Source organism: Pleurodeles waltl, chromosome 9 (assembly GCF_031143425.1).
Source record: "Pleurodeles waltl isolate 20211129_DDA chromosome 9, aPleWal1.hap1.20221129, whole genome shotgun sequence".
In the NCBI taxonomy this organism is placed as follows: Eukaryota; Metazoa; Chordata; class Amphibia; order Caudata; family Salamandridae; genus Pleurodeles; species Pleurodeles waltl.
The window spans coordinates 571,634,057-571,658,436 of NC_090448.1; the positions used below are offsets into that span (position 1 = coordinate 571,634,057).

The following is a 24,380-nucleotide window of genomic DNA, read 5'->3' on the forward strand; positions in this document are numbered from 1 at the left end:
ACTACTACTAGGATGTACATATTTCCTGAGGCTGTGGGAGGTTCTAGTGGACCAACTATGTCCACACCCACTCTTTCAAAGGGGACCCCCACCACTGGAAGTGGAATGAGGGGGGCCTTTGGATGCCCACCTGTCTTACCACTGGCTTGACAAGTGGGGCAGGAGAGGCAAAACTCCTTAACCTTCTGGGACATATTGGGCCAGTAGAAGTGGTTGACTAACCTCTCCCACGTCTTGGTTTGTCCCAAATGCCCAGCAAGGGGAATATCATGGGCTAAGGTCAGAATAAACTCTCTGAAACCCTGAGGCACTACCACTCTCCTAGTGGCACCAGGTTTGGGATCTCTTGCCTCAGTGTACAGGAGTCCATCTTCCCAATAGACCCTATGTGTTCCATTTTTCTTGCCTTTGGACTCTTCAGCAGCTTGCTGCCTAAGGCCTTCAAGAGAGGGACAGGTTTCTTGTCCCTCACACAACTCTTCCCTTGAGGGTCCCCCTGGGCCCAAGAGCTCAACCTGATAAGGTTCCAGCTCCATGGGCTCAGTTCCCTCAGAGGGCAGAACTTCTTCCTGAGAAGAGAGGTTCTCTTTTTCTTGCTGTGTTGCATCTGGTTTCCCAGCTGACTTTCCTTTCCTCTTGGTAGGCTGGGCCCTTTTTCCAGACTCCAGCTCTACTTTTTCACCCTGAGCCTTGCACTGTGCCCTTGTCTTGACACACACCAGTTCAGGGATACCCAGCATGGCTGCATGGGTTTTCAGTTCTACCTCAGCCCATGCTGAGGACTCCAGGTCATTTCCAAGCAAACAGTCTACTGGGATATTTGAGGAGACCACCACCTGTTTCAGGCCATTGACCCCTCCCCACTCTAAAGTTACCATAGCCATGGGATGTACTTTAGTCTGATTGTCAGCATTGGTGACTGGATAAGTTTGTCCAGCCAGGTATTGGCCAGGGGAAACCAGTTTATCTGTCCCCATAGTGACACTGGCACCTGTATCCCTCAGGCCCTCTACACTTGTTCCATTAATTAAGAGCTGCTGCCTGTATTTTTGCATGTTAGGGGGCCAGGCAGCCAGTGTGGCTAAATCCACCCCACCCTCAGAGACTAATGTAGCTTCAGTGTGACACCTGATTTGCTCTGGGCACACTGTTGATCCCACTTGGAGACTAGCCATTCCAGTGTTAGCTGGAGTGGAGTTTGAAGTGGTATTTTTCTTGGGACAGGCCTTGTCTCCAGTTTGGTGTCCAGACTGATTACAGCTACGACACCAGGCCTTTTTGTGATCAAAGTTTTTACCCTTGTACCCAGAATTGTTTTGTGAAGAGGCTCTGGGCCCACCCTCCTGTGCAGGTTTTTGGGGGCCTGTAGAGGACTCTTTACTATTTTTGTTTTTGGCTGTCTCACTACCTTTCCCCTGGGGAGGTTTTGTGACCCCTTTCTTTTGGTCACCCCCTGTGGAAGTTTTGGACACCCTAGTCTTGACCCAATGGTCCGCCTTCTTTCCCAATTCTTGGGGAGAAATTGGTCCTTGGTCCACCAGATGCTGATGCAGTTTATCATTGAAACAATTAATTAACAGGTGTTCTTTCACAAATAAATTGTACAGCCCATCATAATTACTTACACCACTGCCTTGAATCCAACCATCTAGTGTTTTTACTGAGTAGTCTACAAAGTCAACCCAGGTCTGGCTCGAGGATTTTTGAGCCCCCCTGAATCTAATCCTATACTCCTCAGTGGAGAATCCAAAGCCCTCAATCAGGGTACCCTTCATGAGGTCATAAGATTCTGCATCTTTTCCAGAGAGTGTGAGGAGTCTATCCCTACACTTTCCTGTGAACATTTCCCAAAGGAGAGCACCCCAGTGAGATTTGTTCACTTTTCTGGTTACACAAGCCCTCTCAAAAGCTTTGAACCATTTGGTGATGTCATCACCATCTTCATATTTAGTTACAATCCCTTTAGGGATTTTCAACATGTCAGGAGAATCTCTGACCCTATTTATGTTGCTGCCACCATTGATGGGTCCTAGGCCCATCTCTTGTCTTTCCCTTTCTATGGCTAGGATCTGTTTTTCCAAAGCCAATCTTTTGGCCATCCTGGCTAACTGGATGTCCTCTTCACTGGAGTTATCCTCAGTGATTTCAGAGGTGTTGGTCCCTCCTGTGAGGGAACCAGCTTCTCTGACTATTATTTTTGGAGTCAGGGCTTGAGAGGCCCTGTCCTCCCTAGAGAGGACTGGTAGGGGGGAATCACCCTCCAAGTCACTATACTCATCCTCTGAGTTGCCATCCTCAGAGGGGTTGGCTCTTTCAAACTCTGCCAACAGCTCCTGGAGCTGTAGTTTGGAAGGTCTGGAGCCCATTGCTATTTTCTTTAGTTTACAGAGTGACCTTAGCTCTCTCATCTGTAGATGGAGGTAAGGTGTGGTGTCGAGTTCCACCACATTCACATCTGTATTAGGCATTATGCTTCTAAAAGTTGGAATACTTTTTAAGAAACTAAAACTAGTTCTAGAATCTAATTTAAACTCTAAAAGAAATGCTAACAGGGACTAACACAAGGCCCTAGCTGGACTTTAAAGAATTTTGAAAAATTTCAAATTGCAAAAATCAATTTCTAATGACAATTTTTGGAATTTGTCGTGTGATCAGGTATTGGTTGAGTAGTCCAGCAAATGCAAAGTCTTGTACCCCACCGCTGATCCACCAATGTAGGAAGTTGGCTCTGTATGTGCTATTTCAAAGTAAGGAATAGCATGCACAGAGTCCAAGGGTTCCCCTTACAGGTAAGATAGTGGCAAAAAGAGATAATACCAATGCTCTATTTTGTGGTAGTGTGGTCGAGCAGTAGGCTTATCAAAGGAGTAGTGTTAAGCATTTGTTGTACATACACACAGGCAATAAATGAGGAACACACACTGAGAGACAAATCCAGCCAATAGGTTTTGTAATAGAAAAATATATTTTCTTAGTTTATTTTAAGAACCACAGGTTCAAATTCTACATGTAATATCTCATTTGAAAGGTATTGCAGGTAAGTACTTTAGGAACTTGGAATCATTGCATTAGCATGTATACTTTTTTCATAAAACACAATAAGCTGTTTTAAAAGTGGACACAGTGCAATTTTCACAGTTCCTGGGGGAGGTAAAGTATTGTTAGGTTTCACAGGTAAGTAAGTCACTTACAGGTTTCAGTTCTTGGTCCAAGGTAGCCCACCGTTGGGGGTTCAGAGCAACCCCAAAGTCACCACACCAGCAGCTCAGGGCCGGTCAGGTGCAGAGGTCAAAGAGGTGCCCAAAACACTTAGGCTATAATGGAGAGAAGAGGGTGCCCCGGTTCCAGTCTGCCAGCAGGTAAGTACCCGCGTCTTCGGAGGGCAGACCAGGGGGGTTTTGTAGGGCACCGGGGGGGACACAAGTCCACACAAAAAGTACACCCTCAGCAGCGCGGGGGCGGCCGGGGTCAGTGTGGGAACACGCGTCGGGTTTCCAATACTTTCCTATGGGAGACCAAGGGGTCTCTTCAGCGAGGCAGGCAGGCAAGGGGGTGGCTCATCGGGGTAGCCACCACCTGGGCAAGGGAGAGGGCCTCCTGGGGGTCACTCCTGCACAGGAGTTCCGTTCCTTCGGGTGCTGGGGGGCTGCGGGTGCAGGGTCTTTTCCAGCCGTCGGGAAATGGAGTTCAGGCAGTTGCGGTCAGGGGGAGCCTCGGGATTCCCTCTGCAGGCGTCGCTGTGGGGGCTCAGGGGGGACAACTTTGGTTACTCACAGTCTTGGAGTCGCCGGAGGGTCCTCTCTGAGGTGTTGGTTCTCCACCAGTCGAGTCGGGGTCGCCGGGTGCAGTGTTGCAAGTCTCACGCTTCTTGCGGGGAGTTGCAGGGGTCTTTAAATCTGCTCCTTGAAACAAAGTTGCAGTTCTTTTGGAGCAGTGCCGCTGTCCTTGGGAGTTTCTTGTCTTTCTTGAAGCAGGGCAGTCCTCAGAGGATTCAGAGGTCGCTGGTCCCTTGGAAAGCGTCGCTGGAGCAGGTTTCTTTGGAAGGCAGGAGACAGGCCGGTAAGTCTGGGGCCAAAGCAGTTAGTGTCTTCTGTTCTTCCTCTGCCGGGGTTTTTCAGCTCAGCAGTCCTCTTCTTCTTGTAGTTTCAGGAATCTAAATTCTTAGGTTCAGGGAAGCCCTTAAATACTAAATTTAAGGGCGTGTTTAGGTCTGGGAGGTTAGTAGCCAATGGCTACTAGCCCTGAGGGTGAGTACACCCTCTTTGTGCCTCCTCCCAAGGGGAGGGGGTCACATCCCTAATCCTATTGGGGGAATCCTCCATCTGCAAGATGGAGGATTTCTAAAAGTTAGAGTCACTTCAGCTCAGGACACCTTAGGGGCTGTCCTGACTGGCCAGTGACTCCTCCTTGTTATTCTCATTATTTTCTCCGGCCTTGCCGCCAAAAGTGGGGGCCGTGGCCGGAGGGGGCGGGCAACTCCACTAGCTGGAGTGTCCTGCTGTGCTGGCACAAAGGGGTGAGCCTTTGAGGCTCACCGCCAGGTGTGACAGCTCCTGCCTGGGGGAGGTGTTAGCATCTACACCCAGTGCAGGCTTTGTTACTGGCCTCAGAGTGACAAAGGCACTCTCCCCATGGGGCCAGCAACATGTCTCGGATGTGGCAGGCTGCTGGAACCAGTCGGCCTACACAGATAGTCGGTTAAGGTTTCAGGGGGCACCTCTAAGGTGCCCTCTGTGGTGTATTTTACAATAAAATGTACACTGGCATCAGTGTGCATTTATTGTGCTGAGAAGTTTGATACCAAACTTCCCAGTTTTCAGTGTAGCCATTATGGTGCTGTGGAGTTCGTGTAAAACAGACTCCCAGACCATATACTCTTATGGCTACCCTGCACTTACAATGTCTAAGGTATTACTTAGACACTGTAGGGGCACAGTGCTCATGCACTGGTGCCCTCACCTATGGTATAGTGCACCCTGCCTTAGGGCTGTAAGGCCTGCTAGAGGGGTGACTTATCTATACCTGCATAGGCAGTGAGAGGCTGGCATGGCACCCTGGGGGGAGTGCCATGTCGACTTACTCGTTTTGTTCTCACCAGCACACACAAGCTGGCAAGCAGTGTGTCTGTGCTGAGTGAGGGGTCTCCAGGGTGGCATAAGTCATGCTGCAGCCCTTAGAGACCTTCCTTGGCATCAGGGCCCCTGGTACCAGGGGTACCACTTACAAGGGACTTATCTGGATGCCAGGGTGTGCCAATTGTGGATACAAAAGTACAGGTTAGGGAAAGAACACTGGTGCTGGGGCCTGGTTAGCAGGCCTCAGCACACTTTCAATTCAAAACATAGCATCAGCAAAGGGAAAATGTCAGGGGGTAACCATTCCAAGGAGGCATTTCCTTACAAGCACCCTGACAATTTTTTGACTCTGGGGGTGTCTCTCCTGGAGAAAGGATACAGAACCCCAGAGGGGAGGACCAGGGTCAGGTTGTCATCCCTGACCTGGTGGAATGTAGAGTGGTCAAAGGGTGCCGGGCACCTGGGGCTACCCCCACCCACTCTCCACAGTCACAGTGGTTGGAGAGATCTGAGGTCGGGCTCTCAACCCTGACAGTTGTCCAGGGCCACTGTGGCTTGCTGTCCTGGTGAACAGAGTTGCCCCTGGGAGGGGTGAGAGTCACACCCCGGGGGTGGAGTGGGCAACACCACTGTGTTGGCCCTGGTGGTACTATCTGCACATTGGGATACATCTGTGAGCAAAGGAAAGTTAGGTGCTGCACAGATAGTGTCTGCAGGTGTGGAGAAGGGTTCCACATGTAACCAGATTTGCCAGACATGCTGGGATTCTAAGTAATGCAGAAATACTGAAAGGTCATAGAGTATCCTGCAGGGCCTGTGTCTGCTGTAAGCATCCAAAATCCTATGTGAGTGTAATATAAATGTTACCTTGTATTCAGGCTCTAAGTATCACTGCTGTTAAAAACTAGATTTTCTACTACTGTGCTAGCAAAACGGTTCCACCTTCCCCTTATGAAAATGGTTGATGAGAGACTCCCTGATAAATGGCATGTTAGACCTGGCAAATGTTGGTGTGCCCCACCCCACTTATTGCTTTCTGAACTCCTATATTGACTGGGTGCTGAACTTCATTTCTGCTGGTTTTAGGACTCTGTGCACTTTCTCACTGCTAACCAGTGCAAAAGTACATGTGCTCTGTGTCTAAAATGTGAAACACTAGGTCTCTCCATGATCAGCATCTTTGAATTACTGGTAAGTACCTAGTAAAGTGCCCAGGGCCTGTAAATCAAATTCTATTAGTGGGCCTGCAGCACTGATTATGCCACCCATGACCGAAGCCTTTCAAAAATGCCTCAGGCAAACGGGGAACATGGCGGCCAGTTAGAGAGCTGGACCGCGAGCTCTCTGTCGGAGAGGAAGGAAGGCATCAGAGCATTACGCTGCACCCGGAGCGCGGAAGCAGAGCGTTGGAGCTACCAAGCCGTGCACGTCTGCGACTGTGTTTTTGTGGTTCTTTGTTGTTTTTTCTTCGTCGGAACATTACGATGTGCCTGGATTAAGGAAGCGGAGTGGAGCGTTGGAGCTCTCAAGCCGTTTTTTTTTTTTTTTTTTTTTTTTCTTTTTCCGCATTTGTGCTCGGTCTCAGTCCAGGATGGGCTGGGGAGTATAACGGCAGACAGGGAGCTCCGAAACCACATGTTGTTTTGTGGCCACGTATCTTTTTTTTCTTTTCTTTTCTCCGTGCCACATTGTTGTACGGCCCTGGACGGGTCGCTAATAAAAACGGCAGATAGGAGAGGGGAGACGCGCTCCGGCGAAAGGTGGTGAGGTGCTGTGCTGGAAGCGCGCATCGACTCCAGCATATGGGCAGAGGCGGTGAGGGGTGTACGCCGCTGGAAACGCTACACCTCTCGCTGCTCTCTTTTTGGAGGACTACCAGAGACTCCGGGGTTTTCGATTAGGAGAAACCGAAGGGGAAGTTCGAGAAGAGGAGTAGGGGACGGCGTAGGAGCATCACAGTGTATCTCGCCAGCCAAGCGTCGCCCCAGGGATGTCCGGGCAGAGGTCAGTGAGTTGGAGGGTGCGCAGAAAGGTAAGCCTGGCCCCCAGGGGGTGAGTGTTAATCTCCATTTACCAGTAACTATAGCAACGTCCATAGTAAGAAATAGAGGTTTAGAGGCTTGCAGTAAAGGCCCAGTGAGGAGGTGGATTGAACACACAGTATTACACTTGGAAGTGCCCCAACTTTCCTCAGAGGAAGGCCGGGCTGAGCCTGCGAGGAAAAGTGAATCTTTGATTACTAGGTATTTTCGGAATACAACCCTTCCCCTGCAGGGGGGACGTTCAACCTCCTTTAGGTGGTCTAGAGTCATCAAAACAATCTGCGAGCTCGGATAGTGATATGTCAGATCAATTAGCAAAGGATCTAATAGGACAAATGGAGGCCTCTCCCGTTACATTAACCTTGCCGGAAGTAGAGGTTACTCCCCCAGCCGTTTCAGCGACTCACAGCACAGATGTGCAGGATTTTTTAATTTCTCTTACTAAAGAGATTAGGGAGAAATTTGAGATTTCAGAAAATAATCAAGCTAGAATCCGGGAAGCCTGTGAAGTTTTGGAGAGTAAAATTAATTTGTTATCAGATCGGCTGGGCAAGCTGGAGGCTGTGGTGGAGGCTCAGGAGGAGCGGTTGATGGTACATTCTAAGGATATTTCACAGCTAAAACTTGGAGAAAAGATGTTGCAGGATAAGCTGGAGTTGTTGGAAAACAATATGAGGAAAAACAATATTAGGCTGTTGGGAGTTCCTGAGGGATTAGAAGGGGAGGATATTAAAGGTTATGTGATCTCTCTAATCAAGGAGGCTATTCCGATCTTAGCTTCGTTGATCTTAGAGGAGGATATCCAAAGAGTTCATCGGGATCCGTTCAGGAAGAACCCCGGAAGGAAAAATCCCAGGAGGATTTTGATAAACTTCGCTACATATACAATCAAGGAGAGAATTCTATCTGAAGCTCTTAAAGTTGGAGCTTTTCCAAAGGAGATTGGTCTTTTCCTGTGAGATCGGATGTGTCTAAAGCAACGTTAGATAGGCAGTGGGAATTGGGGAATTTTATGCAGGAGCTTCGCTCTCTTGGGGCCACGGTACAGTTAAGGTTTCCGGCTGCTTTACGTATTATGTGGAGAAATAAAATGTACAATATGAGAGATCCGGGGGAGGTCAGGGCTTTCATAGAACCGATTAAGGTGTCTTAGTAGAATTGGGAAATCCTGTCCGACAGAGAGCTCAAATAAAGGATAGCAGGATGGTTATCCTAAAAGAAATAGGGAGGGTTCCCCTGGGGGGGGGGGGGGTTCGGTTGTGTGCTGGTTTGGTGGGTGGAGGGGTGGTTTGGCACTGGGTGTAGGGGTAGGCGGGTACAAAAAGATAAAAATAAGAGAGTCCTCATAACTTGGCTAGATAGGAGGGGGGAAGATAGTGACCAAGACTTTTTCTTTGAAAATGACTAAGTATGGTAGTTTACGATTAAAGTTTCTCTCAAGGAAAGTTAATGGCCTAAGGGTGGTGCATAGGAGGAGGAAGATTTTTGAGTACTTAAGATTGGTTGAGGAGGAGATTATTATATTGCAGGAAACTCATTTACAACGAGAAGAGAGGGAAAATTGGATTAAAAGAATGAAATGGGTATTATATAGTGCATGCTCTACTCAATCTGGTGCGGTCAAAGGTGTGGCAATTTTGCCCAAAAACCCTATAAGGTTTAAGGTAGGAGAGGTGCAAGTAGACTCCAGGGGTAGATGGGTAGTGGTAGAAGTGTGTGTATATGGCTACTGGGTTACAGTGGCAGGTTAATATGGTCCAAATTTAGATGATCCGACGCCATTTCAAGAATTATTTAATATTTTACTTTTAGCTAGGTATCCAGTGGTGTTATGAGGGGACTTTAATATATTGTTGGATCCTGTTCTTGATAAATCGACCCCCCGGGATACGGTTAACTCACCTAAAACTAGGGCACAGGTAAAGCAAGCCATGCAGGACTTAGGTCTGATAGATATTTGGCACTGGAAAGGGGGCGAAGGAGATAGATTTACATTCCACAATAAAAAATATAGACATAAATCTAGAATAGATTTCTTTTTAATACATAGGAGTTTGTGTTCAGATGTGATAAAGGCAGCCCACAAACCAGCACACCTTTCGGATCATTCAGCTGTAAAATTACATCTGGGTATTAATGTGGAGAGTCAGGGTACTAGGAGTACAATAAATCGCTCTTTACTTTTAGCTGATTCAATAGTATAGATGTTAAAGAAAGATACAAGAGATTATTTTGACTTGAATCGAGGAACAGCAAGTTTATGGTGTGTTTGGGATGCCTATAAGGCCTATATTAGAGGGAGGCTTGTGAGCCTGCCGATCTATAGGCGTCGCGAAGAAAAGGAGAAGTTGGGGGGTATGGAATCATCTTTAAATACCTTTCAGGTTTTAATGCATAATGCACGAAGAGAAGGAAAGGAAGAGCAACTAGAGGAATTGGCACGTCAAGAGAAAAAGGTTCCGATGGACTTAGAATTCTTTTTGGAGAATCGTAATAGGTTAAAGTGGGAAAGCAGTCGATATGCGCATTACGAATACGGAGAAGGTTGTAGCAAACTGTTAGCTTGGAAGGTTAAGTCAGATTATTCTAAAATGTATATTTTATTGGTTAAATTAGACTCTACGAATCAGACTTGTGTTGAGCAATCTGAGATTGAGAGAGCATTTGTATCTTTTTTTCAAGAAATATATTCAGAGAACCTTGTAAATTCAGAGGAGTCGATTAGAGCATTTTTGAAAAAAGCGCATCTCCCAGTTTTGGATGAATTAGCAAGGCAGTCACTGGGTTGTGAGATAAGTGGGGGAGAGCTTGCTGAAGTTATAAAAGCCTTGAAGAAAGGGAAGGCAGTTGGGCCAGATAGTCTACCAAATGAGTTATATAAGGTACTGGGGGAGGAACTCACTCCAATTTTATTGGAATTATTCAATTATATGCTTTTAGAAGGGGCACAGGTACCTAAATCATGGAATGAAGCCATAATTTGTTTATTGTTAAAACCAGGCAAGGATTCAACGTCTTGTTCATCATACAGACCTATTTCATTGCTGAATTCGGATTATAAATTGTATACAGGGATTTTATCTAGGAGATTGGGGAAAGTTATAGGTAGTTTGGTTCATTCAGATCAGAAGGGCTTTATGAAGGGTAGACAACTTTATGAATTAACCCACGAGTTACTTGCTGCAGTAGATTTAGCGGTACAAGAAAAGGCTCCATTAGCGGTTTTGACTTTCGACGCAGCCAAAGCTTTTGATCGTGTCATCTGGTCTTTTCTGCTGGTTGTGATGGAAATAGGTGGTCTGGGAATACCTTTTATCAGGGCTATTATGGAACTGTATAGATGCCCATCTGCAAGAATTTTGGTCAATGGTTTGCTATCTCAGGAATTTAGGATTAGTCGGGGTACTCGACAGAGTTGTCCTTTGTCTCCCTTGCTCTTTAATTTATATATCGATCCTTTGGCAATCTCATTACGGGCTTGCAGGGACATTCCCCCGTTTCGGAGTGTGGGTTGGGAAAAGAAAGTAGCATTATACGTGGATGACCTGATGCTATATACTAGTGATGTGGCGACTACTTTACCCATTATTAATACATTGATGGAGCAATTTGGTGGGTTTTCAGGTTACAGCATAAATACAGAAAAGACGGAAATTATGTGTTGGAATATGGCCTATGTTTCTTCCTTAGTTAAACAGGAGATTAAATATTTGGGGATTCGGTTTACAACTGATCTTAATGATGTGGCTAAGGTAAATTTTGATAGAGCTTATATGGAAACTAAAAAGTTGTTAAAGGCGTAGGCTGCTCTTCCACTTTCCATAATTGGAAGATCTAATATATTAAAGATGTGCATTCTTCCAAAGTTTACTTTCTCATTTAATACTATTCCTTTAGAGTTTAAGGTGGGTTGGTTTCAAAAACTACAGGGGGAACTATCCTCATTTGTTTGGGCCTTCAAGGGAGTAAGAATATCATGGAAAAAGTTGAGTAGAAAGAAGGAGTGGGGGGGCATAGCATCTCCAGATTTTTATAGGTACTCCCTGACTTTTCAACTAAATAATATTAGAATGTTATTGAATAAGAAGTCAGAACACTCATCGGTCTGGAGAGCTTTGACGGCGCATCTTGAGGAAGGAGCTGATAATTTTTTATATAAATTTGGACACCCAAAGTACTTTAAGAAGGTGCGCTTGAAGATCCCCAGACATGCCTGTAAGGTTTGGATTCAATTTCGGAAGGTGCTAGGGATAGCTTATTATTGTAGTTCTGCTCCCATCTGGGATTCACCTGGTACTCCTGATTGTCTTATGGATAAATTATCAACTCCTTTGAGAATTAGCGGGATGGTAAAATGGGGGCAGATTATGGAAGGTTTTGAATTAATATCCTGGTCTGCATTGCAGGAGTGTACAAGTGGGACAATTTCTAAGTTTAAGTATCTCCAGTTATCTAGTTGGGTTAAGTCTCATCAAGTAGGAGAAATAGGGAGGAGCTCGTGGGAGGGGAAATTAAATCAGACATGTATTAAAAAAGAGATTGCCTTTTGGTATCATCTACAGCTGGAAGCAATAGAAGACGTTTCTTCACTCCCTCTGTTGAAATGGGGGAGGATTTTTCCAACCCTAGAAGTCACATCTTTATGGCAAAAGTCATGTTCAGAGTTGTGGTTTACTATTAAACCTGCGGGCTGAAGAAAAATCATTTGTTTACATTACACAGGGTATATTGGTCACCAGCTAGATTAACGGCTATTGGGAAATTCAATAAAAGCTGTCCACAGTGTGGGGAAACCAATGCAGATGATGTTCATATGTTTTGGCAATTCTCAATTTTGAGTAATTACTGGGAAGATATAGGAAGTATTCTTAGGGTAATTTGTGACGATAACTTAAGAATAAATCTTCTTATGGTGGTGTTTGGGGTGTGCAAACCGGATATGAAGTGTCAGAAAACGTCTGTGCAGCAAGAGCATTTGTTGTTTGTACTAATGCTTTTGGCTAAACGGGAAATATGTTGTAAATGGGTGGATCCACACCCCCTCTTGTTCAGGACTGGCAATTATCAGTAAATCGATTGTGTAAAATGGAACAATGTGGTCCTCATACTAGAAGAGACAATTTTTGGGTGAATTGGGAAAATGCTTACCAGTAGCTAATAAGTTTGGAGTATGTTTAGATGTGTAATTTTTGTTTTGCTGTTTTGTTTTTTGGTTTCCTCCTCCCGAAAGTTAAGTCCAATGATTAAAACCCCCCTCACCTAATCGGGTGTCGCTTTGGTTATGATCATGTCTTGAAGAAAATAGTAAGACGTGGTCGATGGCAATCGGTGGGGAAAATTGCAGTGTGTAGAACAGGTGGGGTGGCCCAGCAGTGCTGTGGACCGCGCACTTGGAAGCATACTTTAAAGGCCTCGGCCTTTGCTTTTTTCTCTCTTAGCCAAAGCAAGGGTGGCGGAATGAGGACAAAATGTTTTTTTTTTTAAATGCCTCAGGCTGCCACTGCAGAGCCTGTGTGTGCAATTGCAAACTGCCATTTCATCTGGCAAGTGTACTGACCTGCCAGGCCCAAAACGTATTTTTTATTACATGTAAGTCCCCCCTATGGTGGGCTCTAGTCAGACCCAAGGGCAGGGTGCAGTGTATTTAAAAAGTTGGACATATAATTTTAGGTTTAACGTGTCCAGATAGTGAAAAGGAGGACTTCTTACATAAATTTTTCACAATTGCAAGAATTATCTCTTCCATAGGCCAACATTGGGGTTACCTTAAAACATCTTTTCAGTGTAATTTTGAATTGGAAAAAGATAGAAAAATTTAGTTTGGTGTATCTGGACCCACAATAATAAAAAAAAAAAACCTTGTGGTAAATTGAGGGGCTTATTGAGAAGCCCTGTGCAGTGCCTGTGCATCACTTGTTGTGCCTTATTGGCGGCGCATAGTACAGACGGATATATCTACATGGCCATGCTAAGCCACTTTGGTGGCTTTTCATGGCTTTGTAGCGCAAGTCACTCGATTGCCTTACACTCACTCAGGGAGCATTCCACGGTTGCGGTAGGCTCTCACATGCAACACCATTGGGCTTGGAAGCATCCCATATTTACATGGATCCGTAAACCTTGGAATGTGCCAACATCTTATGCCTCCCAAGGGAAGGTGCAATGAGGAGTAATATTTTATGTCTCCTTGTTTTTTTACCCCTTCTATGTGTGCTGCATTCTGCAACATACATAGAAAGAGGGAAAGGCCTCCATGGATTTTTTTGTGCAGCAAGGTGTCCCTTCTTGCACAGAAACAATTCTGTCCGAGACGCAGGTATCCTTGCACCATGGTACAAGGGTGCCTGCATCGGCACTAGGGATCCCATTTTGTGCCAGCGCAGGGGAAGGGAACAGAAATGCACCATATCTTGTAGATGCAATACATTTCTGCCCTTTCCCTGTGGTGCAGGTTAATGCTGCAAGGTCATTTGCTGAGCTGTCCTTCCCCACAGGGATTGTAAATAAGCCCTTTTTAATTTACAGGTCTGAAAAGGCCACTTTTAGAACGCTGGCATTTTCTTACTTTAAGCATTCCGTGACTTAGTCTGTCTCTGACTACATGTCTGGGTTTAGGTGACATCTACAATTGTGCATTCTCTCTAGACAGCCACAATGCAGGAAGGACTGGGTGTGACAGGGGACAGGTCTGCATCCTGAAAGCCTTTCTGGGCAGAGAAAGGGAGAAGAAGTTTACAATTACATCTGAATAGATTGTGTCCTACCCTTACACAAAGGGCTGATTTACCTATCGGTAGTCTGGAGCCAGAGCTTGGTTGAAAGGGTTTCTTGTGCACCTCGGAGAGTTCCTTTGAAGTCACCACTACATCAAAGGCCTTTTTTGGGTATAAATACTGGACCTCTGACACCATATACTCAGAATACTTGTGTACTGAGGATATTCTGCCAGGAAGGACTGCTGTGCTGCCAGTAGGGACTGACACTTTGTTGGTTACTTTGCTGTGTTGGGCTGCTGTCTGCTGGTTCTTGCCTGGGAGTAAGAGGACTGGACTTAACCCTCTCCATCATGCAACCTAAAGTTTCTGCAAGGGCTTGACTGAGCTTGCCTCCTGTTTCTGAAGTCGCAGGGACATCAAAGACTTCACCTGCATCTTGCTACCAGCACCAGGGCTCTTCTGCTGTGAGTCCTGCTCTGCTAAGTGGTGCCAAATCCAGTCCTGAGTCCTGGAGGAGATTGTGGTGCTGCAACTCAAGAATCTTATGCATTGACACTGGTTCGTCAATTGGAACTGATGCTTTGAACCTGGTGTGTCGATCGGAACCAGCGCATCCTGGTGCAGAAACAATGCCTCACCTCTGCCTGCACCAAAGCTGCAGACACTGCTCATTAACTGCACGAAACAACTTCTCTGACTTACAGCACAGCCCCGACTTGGCCGATGCAGGACTGACGCATCAGAACTGATACACAAGGCTTCTGGACACTGGCCCATCAACGATTTTGCCCAATCTGGAAACCACACATCTCCTGTAATAGTGACATAACCCCTCCTTTGGATCAATGCAGCGACCCCAAGCATCAATGCAACCAAGGTACAGTCAGTGGGTCTGCATGGCTCCTGTATGAGGCCCATGCTCCATCGTAGTAGGACTGAACTTTTGGATTTGCCCCTGTCCAGCGCAATCTGATAGCCCTGGTTGGAGCTACTGACTTCTAAGCACTGCCTTTTGATTTAAAATTCATAACATTGCTTGTGTATGTTGGATTTTTTCGTTTTAGTCTTGTTTCACTTAGGTAAATATTGGTTATTGTTCTATACTGGTATGGCATACTCTTGTGGTGTTTTCACTGTGTTACTGTGAGTATGCATGCATGCTTTACACATTGCCTCTAGTTTACCTTCTGTGCCAAGCTACCAGAGGGTGAGCACAAGTAAAGTTTTAGTGTGTATCTTACTTGCCCTGACTATGATTGTGGTCCCTACTTAGCCAGAGTGCAAACCTCTGCCAACTAGCGACCCCATTTCTAACAAGGCACCATTCGAATAGGGTTTTTGTATTATGTAAAGTAAACCAGCCAATCGGATGGAGTCAACATCTATCAGCATTCACAGCACCCTCTTCAATTGCACAGGCAAAGCAATATGATACTTTCCTTCATTATAAGTGCAAAATGTGATGTCTGCATAACCTGAATTCCAGATAAGTGACTCTGTGTGCCATTAACATTTTATTTTGGACATAATGTAAACAGCAGACCCTTAGGAGATACAATTGTGGTAATGGGGGTTCCGTGCTACATTGAGCCCCACAACACTAAAGCTAAAAGAAGATCTGCATAATGTTCTCACTGAGGTTTTTCCACCAATGTGTTATAAAAATTAAGGCATAACATGCATGTTTTGCGTGATAGTTGGTGGTAAAATAGATCATAAAATAAAATGGAGGTGAAACTATTTGTGATACATTTCTAATTGATCATGTAGAAATTTACTACAAACAAACATTTTCCACCTTTAGGACATTGGATTGGTGGTTGAGAGGGGTGAACAATTGCTGCCAGCTAAAGTCAGTCACAAGCAATCCCTAAATTAACCTGTGCTCACAACTCTCGTAGATTGGCAAAGACCAGGCTGGCCTAACTTCGAGGAAATGTGTAAAGTATTTGCACAAGACTTTAAACAGTATTGCAATGAAAACACACCACAAAATGATCCCACACTAGATGTAGAAAAATAAATTAATCTTTAATAAATAAAAAAAGACCAAAACAACCAAACTCCAGTCAGGAAAACCGGAGATACACAGGGCATAATTTCCAAGCCCCTTGTGCCACCTCTGCATCATTTTTAGGGGCGAGCGCAAAGCGCTTCGTCCCTTGTAGTAATCTCTCTTTGGGCTTCCAACCAAACCCATTTCATGTCAGTTCTTTCATCGGTTCGTGGGCTTGCCTTTTAAAATCCGCTTGCTTTCATTTGTGAAAGGCATGCATATATCATGCCTTTTCCAGTGTTTAGCCCACGCACACAGCACCGGTAAACTACTATAAACATATGAGGCTAAATTTTTTCAGCTTGGTTTCCAGACTACCTCATCTGGTAATTTTCCACGCAGCGCAATCGCGCTGGGGTTTACATAGCGCGGTCGCGCTCATTTTTTCCATTTTCAATTTCAGCACGATTGCGCTGCATTTTACATAGTGCGATCGTGCTGCATTTTTTCTTTTAATTTGTGTGGCAAGAAAAGTCTGGTTAGGAGCTTACAATGCTAATAGCTCTAAATTGAGCAAATGCGAGACCCGTTGCATTGAAAATGCTTGTTTTTATGCAGCAGCTGCACGGTGAGTGCTCTACACTGCTCCATCTTTACATAGTGGCGCATTTGGGAACAATACATCAGTTTGTAAAGTCGTGCATCACATTTTACCTGTATACAGGGTAGACGTTCCCAGGTAAAAGCCATGAAGAACTTACGCAGTGAAATTCACAACTTTCCCTTCGTCAGTCTATAACTTCACTACCTCAATATATTAATGCCTTCTCAGACCAGGTGTAAAAGTGATGCAGGGCTTTTCAGAAAGGGACTCTCCTATGTGTACTGACGCATTGCTGGAGTTCCATCAGTTTTATGATGCAACTCCAGCAATGTGTTACTTTAGCACCAACAGATGCTTCAGAATTTCTGGCACATCGATGAAAACATGCACCTTGAAGCTCTGTATTATAAATACAGCGCATCCATGGCGTGATTACGCAATTTGCGGTACACGTAAGAAATCTGCTGATGAGTCAGTTTCTTTCAATGAGGCCCGCAGTTTTAAAGATTTCAGTAAAAATAGCATCAAAAAGCACAAAGCACTAACTGTGCATATCTGATCCTGCCAGATCATGACCATGGCCTGATTTAGAGTTGAGCGGATTGGTTAGTCCATCACAAACTAAACGGAAATCCCATCCATGTATTATGATTCCCATAGGAAATAATGGGATTGTAATATGGCAGACGGGATATCTGTCAAGTTTGTGACGGAGAAACCCCATCGGCCAACCTCTAAATCCTGCCCTAAGTCACAAGTCCAGGCCAACTGTGATGGAGAACAGGTTGGCTGCAGAGACCCAGTTAGACCTGCTGAACAAGATTATCTTAAATCCTAGTTGCAGAGCTTTGTGAGGTCTCCTGTTGAGGATGCGTTGTGCAGCCAAGGCAAAGAATCGGTACTGAGGAGCTGCAAAGATGTGATGAGAGGTCCTACTTCATTGTCGAGGATCTTGTCGATGAAAGCTTGTGATGTGAAGTCCAGTGTCAGGGATGTGTTACGCCTTCAAGTTGATGCACAAGGTCTGAGGAGCTGTAAGGCTGTGACTCGAGAACCTGCATTATCATCTAGACTTTTGGGATGTGAGAAGTTGTGTGGAGGAAGCTTCACACAGCGTCAGTTCTGATGTGGGCTGCAAGGTTGATGGGAATCCTTGGACTGAGAGAACCTGTGCAACAGAGGTGATTTGTCGGTTCTGCTCAGGATTGCACTGTGCAGCAGAAGAGATGAGTGGGTTCCACTGGGTCCACAGATGGGCTGGCAGAGTCTCTGGAGGCTCCCCCCCTAAAGGCCCAGGCCTGGAATGGCACCACTTGGCAAGATAGGACTCAACAAGACAGAGTCCAGATACTGTGTTCAAGGTTCTTGGAATCTTCTGCCCATGAGGCTGTAGTCAAAAGGCCAGTCAACTAGCTCTTAGAGTCAGCCTGGGATCCTGGTTTCAACAGATGCAGATCTAGTTCTTCTCCCCAGGTAAGAAGGCAGCAGTTTAGTAGAGCAGTCCAGTAGAGTGGCAATCCTTTCAGCAGAACAGCATTTCTTCTTCTTGGCAGAATATTCACAGGTCCTGAAGTATACTGAAGAGTTGGTGTCTGAGGTTGAATATTTATAACCAGTTCTGCTTTTGAAGTGGGAGAAAATTCCAAAGGTTTCTATATGAAGTGCTCAGGTGTCTGGTCTTCCTTACCCTGGCTCCAGACTAACAACAGGGGCTACGCAACCCTTTGAGTGGAAGCAGGATACAGCATATTCAAGTGTAAAGGGGGTTGTGCCCAGCCTCTCCCTCCCATCCTACCAGTGATGGCCTATCCAGGCACACCTAAGCTCTCTATTCTGTGTGGCTGTCTAGCAGGAATACACACAGCCTAACTGTCCAGTATACCAGGTCCGATGACACAGAGACAGGCTGCAGGTACTAAATGGCTAAGGCAGGAAGATGCCAACGTTCTAGAAGTGGCATTTTCTAAATTGTAAATTAAAATCTGAGTTCACAATAAAAGTGGATTTTTCATTACAATTCCAAAGACACCAAACATGAACTGGTGATATGTTTACATTTGGAAGATACAGCCTATTAAATGAAATAAGGTATCTCCACTGGTATCCTATAGGAGAGGTAGACCTTTCAATAGTGAAAAACAAATTAAAGTATGTTTCATCACCAGGACACGTAAAACGTAAAACTACATGTCCCACCTTATAAATACATTGCACCCTGCCTGGTTGGCTGGTTACGGCTTACCCTAGGGGTGACATATCTATTGAAAAAGAAGGTTTGGGCCTGGTAAAAGATATATTTTGCCAGGCCCTAATGGTAGTTTAAAACTGCACATGAAGGCTGCAAAGCAGACCTGAAACATGTTTGAAAGGGCTACTTAATTCTGTAGCACAATCAGTGCTGTAGGCCCACTAGCATCATTTAAGTTACAGACCCTGGGTACATGCAGTAACACTTTATTTACCAATTCAGTGTAAGCCAATATTACCAAGTTTTAAGGAAAAAGTACATGCACTTTATTACTGGTTAGCAGTGGTAAAGTGCACGAAGTCCTAAGGCCTGCAAAATGAGATCAGCAAAAATAGTAGAGGTAAAGGCAGAAAGTTTGGGGAAGACAACTGTAAGGCTGACAGGAGAAACACCCTTGATTTAGTTCCTACATATGCATCAAATGAGTCCTTCAGTCTGATTAACCTTGGTCTACACATGTATGGGTTCCTCTTGTTTCTTAGTGAATTCTCAAGGTTTTGACTTATTTTTCTCATTTAGAACATTACTCCAAGAGCACTACTACATTTAGTCGCTCCTTCTGATTTTTAAAATGCACGTCCTAGGAAGCAAAATGATGATAATATATTTTTTTCTGATGACTAGGAGAATTATTATGGGACACTTGGTCATTATATTTTGGTTGCAAATGTGAGTTTACACTTTGATAGGGATTCAAAGATATCTGAACATTTCTGTACACATGCGTTTCTACATGCCCAATTTGGTTGGTAAAACTGGGAAGAACTTCACGAGGCAAACACAATATTTGTAGTTTTCACAGCCTGAAATGGTGTAAAGCATGTGGTGCTATAGTTGTATCATCCATTCTGAGGTGAGAAGCTTAGAAGGATGCAGTACTGCCACTCCCACTAAATATAGCATTACTGTGCCAACAGATCTGAGGACATGTAATGAAGTCATTGATGTAAGGCTCTGGCTCACAGGCATGAAGTAGGGCCTCATAAGAAGCAGAATTTCCAGACACTATGGGGGTCATTATGACCCCGTTGGTCGGCGTTAATATGGAGTAAAGTACTGCCAACAGGCTGGTGGCACTTTCCTCCATAATATGACATCGGCGGTTAACTGCCAATGTACCCCACCGACCGCCATGGTGGTAAGGACCGCCAGGCTGGAGACTTCAATTAATTATGACCCTGCCTATCACTATGATTGTTGTGGCATCCTTACTGCCTCGAAAACCATGGGGGTAGGCAGTATCAGTGACAGGGAAACCCTTCCCTGTCACTGACAGGGGTCTTCCCTGCCCCCCACCCCCTCCCCAGGTTTCCCCCCACCCCCCTTCCTCTCCAGACCTTCCCCTTCATGAACGCCCAATTCCTTCCCACATGCACACATGCATACACACACCCATTACAACATTTATCCATGTATGCAGACATCTATTCACACACACTTACATACATACACGCAGACACGCATTCACACAACTCAACATACACGCACTCATACCCCCAAACATGCACACACATACAAAATGCAACACATGCCTCCATACACAAACGCACAGACATGCACACACCTCCACACACACACAACATCCCTCTCCCCTGTCAGAGCACCCACTTACCTGGATCCAGGGGGTCCTCCGGCAGGAGACGGAACAAGGCACTGCTGCCAGCAGCAGCGTCCGTCAGCAGAACCCCTGCCAGGCCGTATTATTTCTCATAATATGGCTGGCGGCAGTCTATTGGCGTGGCGCTGCTGGTGGCAGGAGCACCCCCTTACCGCCATCCACCCTCATGGCCACAGCCGGATTTCCAGCATCCTTCTGGCAGAAATCCAGCTGTGGTCATGATACGGCGGATGGCTGGTAGCCACGGCGATGGTCTTTTGGCAGCCGTCGCCACGGCGATAGGCGGTATATACCGCCAAGGTCCTAATGAGGGCCTATATGTGTAGCGCCATGGACATTAGTGCACTCTTAATATAGTGACAGATTATCCGCAACCTTTTGATAGAGGTTACAAGTCCACCCAACTCTAAATAGGATTTGCAGTCTGTAATCTAATTTAAAGCTCTCATTAAAAAACACCTCTTTAATCTGGTAGAGTTTGACAAATGTTGTGGCATGAAGTCTCATTAATACAATATTTCTTGAATTAAATAATGATTCTATGACTATGCTTAACACAAAAATTTGGGAGTCCAAGGTTGTTTTCTGAAAACTAATTGTAAGTAATTATAGTGTCTGGTCACAACAACTGGGTTTAAGATTCTAATGAGAGATTCCAATATGAGAGCAAAATCCACTATGTTGCTTGCTCTCTTGATCTGACCCACATCAACAGATGTTTGGCTCAATGGAATAACCCACACACATTTTAACTTTGTTTAAAACAAAATAGCCTCCAGTAAGATTGATCAGTGAGTTAAACCAACACTGTTAACATCTACAATAATTTGAAAGTCACCTGTTCAGTCCTTGCAAGACCAACACACACTTGCATCCTTCCAAGGAGGGATAATGGAGTACATTAATTTAAATATCAGTAACACCTATCATTATAGTACTTTCAAATGTACTGGTATTTTGCTCTGTCGTTTGTACTACTATGCCTTTCTACAGTGTCACTCTCTTTTTCTCAGTTGTGACTGTTGATGCATTAACCCTTCTAATTTTAAATGTTTTGGTGGTTGGTGTGTACATTGTGGAAATGTCCGATCAACTGAAAAATTGCTGAACTACCTTTAAAGTGGATCTTTATAGAAATGCAGCTTTATTCTGCTCTAGATCCTAAACAAAACAAATTATATTGCAGCAGACCTCCACTGGGGCCAAAATATCTCTGAAAGAGATTCCAAAAAGTTTCATTCAGTAATTAACCAACTTTGGCAAGACCCACTTTTGAGTGAGACAACTAATCTTGTCACTATACTTCTGCACATGACTCATAAGGCAAAGTCGTAAATATGTCATCGTTATACAACATACTCGTTATGTAGAACCTGATCAAGACCTAAGTACCTCAGGTTATTCAAAGCCCTCATCGATACAATCCAGATATTACCTGGTTCATTTTTGTGAGAAAACAGTCAATAAAGCTTCCTGGGCAATTAGGATCCAGTATCTCCTGGTGAATTTTCACTCTCTCTTCCACAAATTCTTGCACCTGCCGGACATTCTTAAACAACTGCTGGTGAGGCCCAGGTAAGCGCCCCAAGATATTTGGAAAAACATTGTAGAGCTAAAAAAGGAAGCAAGTACAATATTTTAGTATAGTTTTGAAATTTGGTTATATTTATGGTTGAAAATATTAAAGTCACACCCTATGAGTGGCTATCAGAATAAGCAGTTGGCAGCTGATTGGTTTAATGTTTTAAGATAAGGTTAGTTCTTGATTCACCACAGTACTGCTTCCATTCTGCATAAATGATGGGCAAAGGATTAAATCCAGACACCTGAGCCTTTGAAACAATATTCAGAAGTTCAAAGATTAAGATCTTGACTATGCAGAAGTTGAGTATTCTTTGCAGTGGTACTAGTTGGGGAAACGTTTGATGGGCACAGGACAGTATATTCTGTGAATGTTTCTTGATGTATGCATTCTCAATCCTTTTCCCTATGCACACTTTTGCCCAAGATTGATCATAACAGATTTTACACATTGTCATACACACACCATGATATTTACTCATCCATATTACTAATAGTGTGTGTCCGATGACTTTCACAGAAATGACATACCTTTTTGAGACTTTTATGAAAAATGAAACAAGTCAATAGGTCTGACTTGTTTTAGGCATATGTGGTATTTGTTGTAATTACTGTATATTGTTGCAGACACTATCAGAATACAGAAACACAAGAGCCCCTATGCAATCAAGCAAATCACACAAGGGCACAGGCAGACAAAAGTGGATGTTGGTTGGATGCATGAAAGGACTTATGGCTCTGTGGTCAAATACACAGATTAACACAAGTGGTTTAATGGCTGTGTACCTGGCCACTTGCCCTCAATCTGTTGCCATACACTCTTCTCAATACATATCCTACCCCATTTCATGTGGAGTCCCCCAGAGCTCCTCCTTATCACCATAAACGTTTTTATTCATAGATCATATACAAATCCTCCTCTTTAATGTGCTTCTCTACACTGCATCTTTGAGTGCCACAATTAGTAACCAAATAATCTTCACTGTCCAAATTACATTTATAGCCATGATTTACTCAAGGCTGGTGCTGCAAGATATAATATGACTAAACTGGGGCACAATCCACTGCACTTACTTTTGAGCAGCAGAATAATCTTCTTTCATGAGGTTTAAGTTAATATACTCGAGTAATGTTTCTAAATTACAGTTTGAAGCCACTGTCTTTTGATCACCTTTACCAAGTTTACATCATGTCAAATGATTTATTTTTTCTGTTCCAAAGGTGTTATTGATTTTAGAGTAATACAACAAGAGCAACACTCTCCAATGATGTTACTCTACAACCATGCTACAGAATTTCAACTTGTTAGTCAATGTTAGGGAATAGAGAAACAATTGGATCCATATTGATATATAAAAAAAAAGTAAAATATCAAAAACTCAGAGTACATATTTGAACGTTTTGTATTTGGAAAGATAGTTGGTATTAAATGGAAATAAAAGCACATAAAGGATAACTATCAAGCCACTAGTGGGCTAAATTAAGGCAGGGATACCTAAACACAACCCAGCAATAGGAGAGACAAGAGAAATACATCACATTCTAGGGGTGAGCAGAAAGGTGGAAAGTAAGGGGGAATATAGGACATAGACCAAAAATGAAATAAGGAGAGGCACAAGAAAGGGAAATAAGAGCAAAGTAGAAGATCTCTAGAGTATGTCATCATCTGACCCAAGTAGTTGGTGCTCCGCTTAGTGGGGGGTCAGAGGTTATAAATCTAGGTTAGGTATAAAAGAATTTAAAGTTCTCCAAACACGTATGAATGGAACAGAGTTGCTAGTGTGAGGTGATTGGGCAGGGAGTGTGCTTCTAAGATATGTGACCCACACCCACCAAGTATGATAAGAAACATTTTAAAAAATGTTCCACTCTAGTAAAATAACGTTAAGAGCAAAAGTGATCAACAAATCAAAGTGCATGAGATCGATGTCAGATAGTGCAAGACAATTTCTAGCCAGATGTGTGCCTAATATGCTAATCAGGAATTGTAACCGTATAGTGGTATTAAATACTTTCCTTAGTTGTGTCGCTATGTCCTTCCAATAGGAAGCAAGATAAAGACATAAAAAGAAGATATGTGTTTCATGTCCAAACAAATTTGTCTGCAGGTCCAGCGAGTATTTGGGTCTCACAGCTTTACTTTAAAAAATTTGCTAGAGCTCCAATACAACAAGTGGACTATAAAGTATTTGCTTGCAACAATAAAAGAAAACATTTGCACTGAAGCAGAGAGGATCCATTCATATACCAAGAATCTTCCAATAGCAGGGGATACCCTTGGCAGTAAAGTAACTAGACCATTTGGTCTCTAGGCTAAATATATATAGGATAACACCTTCACAAATTAGTTTATAGGTCTTAGAGGCTACATGTCCACCCAATTGAATACATTTGAGTGTGGTGATAAAGGGGGAGGAAAGCAGGGGACCCAGTTTGGAAGTTCTTGTTTTGAGCTTCAGGAACTTAAGAAATCCAAGTTAGGTAACACAAAAGAAAGGGG

The 24,380-nt window shown here is 44.2% G+C and overlaps 1 protein-coding gene across 2 annotated transcripts in view; it reads right to left on the reverse strand.

The window, feature by feature from the left end:
• The window catches only part of LOC138259675 (cytochrome P450 2G1-like), a 280,939-nt gene that overhangs the window by 140,810 nt on the left and 115,749 nt on the right, over positions 1 to 24,380 (reverse strand). Inside the window, exon 5 of one of the 2 annotated variants that reach the window (XM_069207548.1) lies at positions 21,735 to 21,911. The exons of the other annotated variant lie outside the window; for it this stretch is intronic. Coding sequence (XP_069063649.1) covers positions 21,735 to 21,911 — 177 coding nt within the window. The remainder of the gene's footprint in view (positions 1 to 21,734; positions 21,912 to 24,380) is intronic. 2 annotated transcript variants of the gene reach the window in all.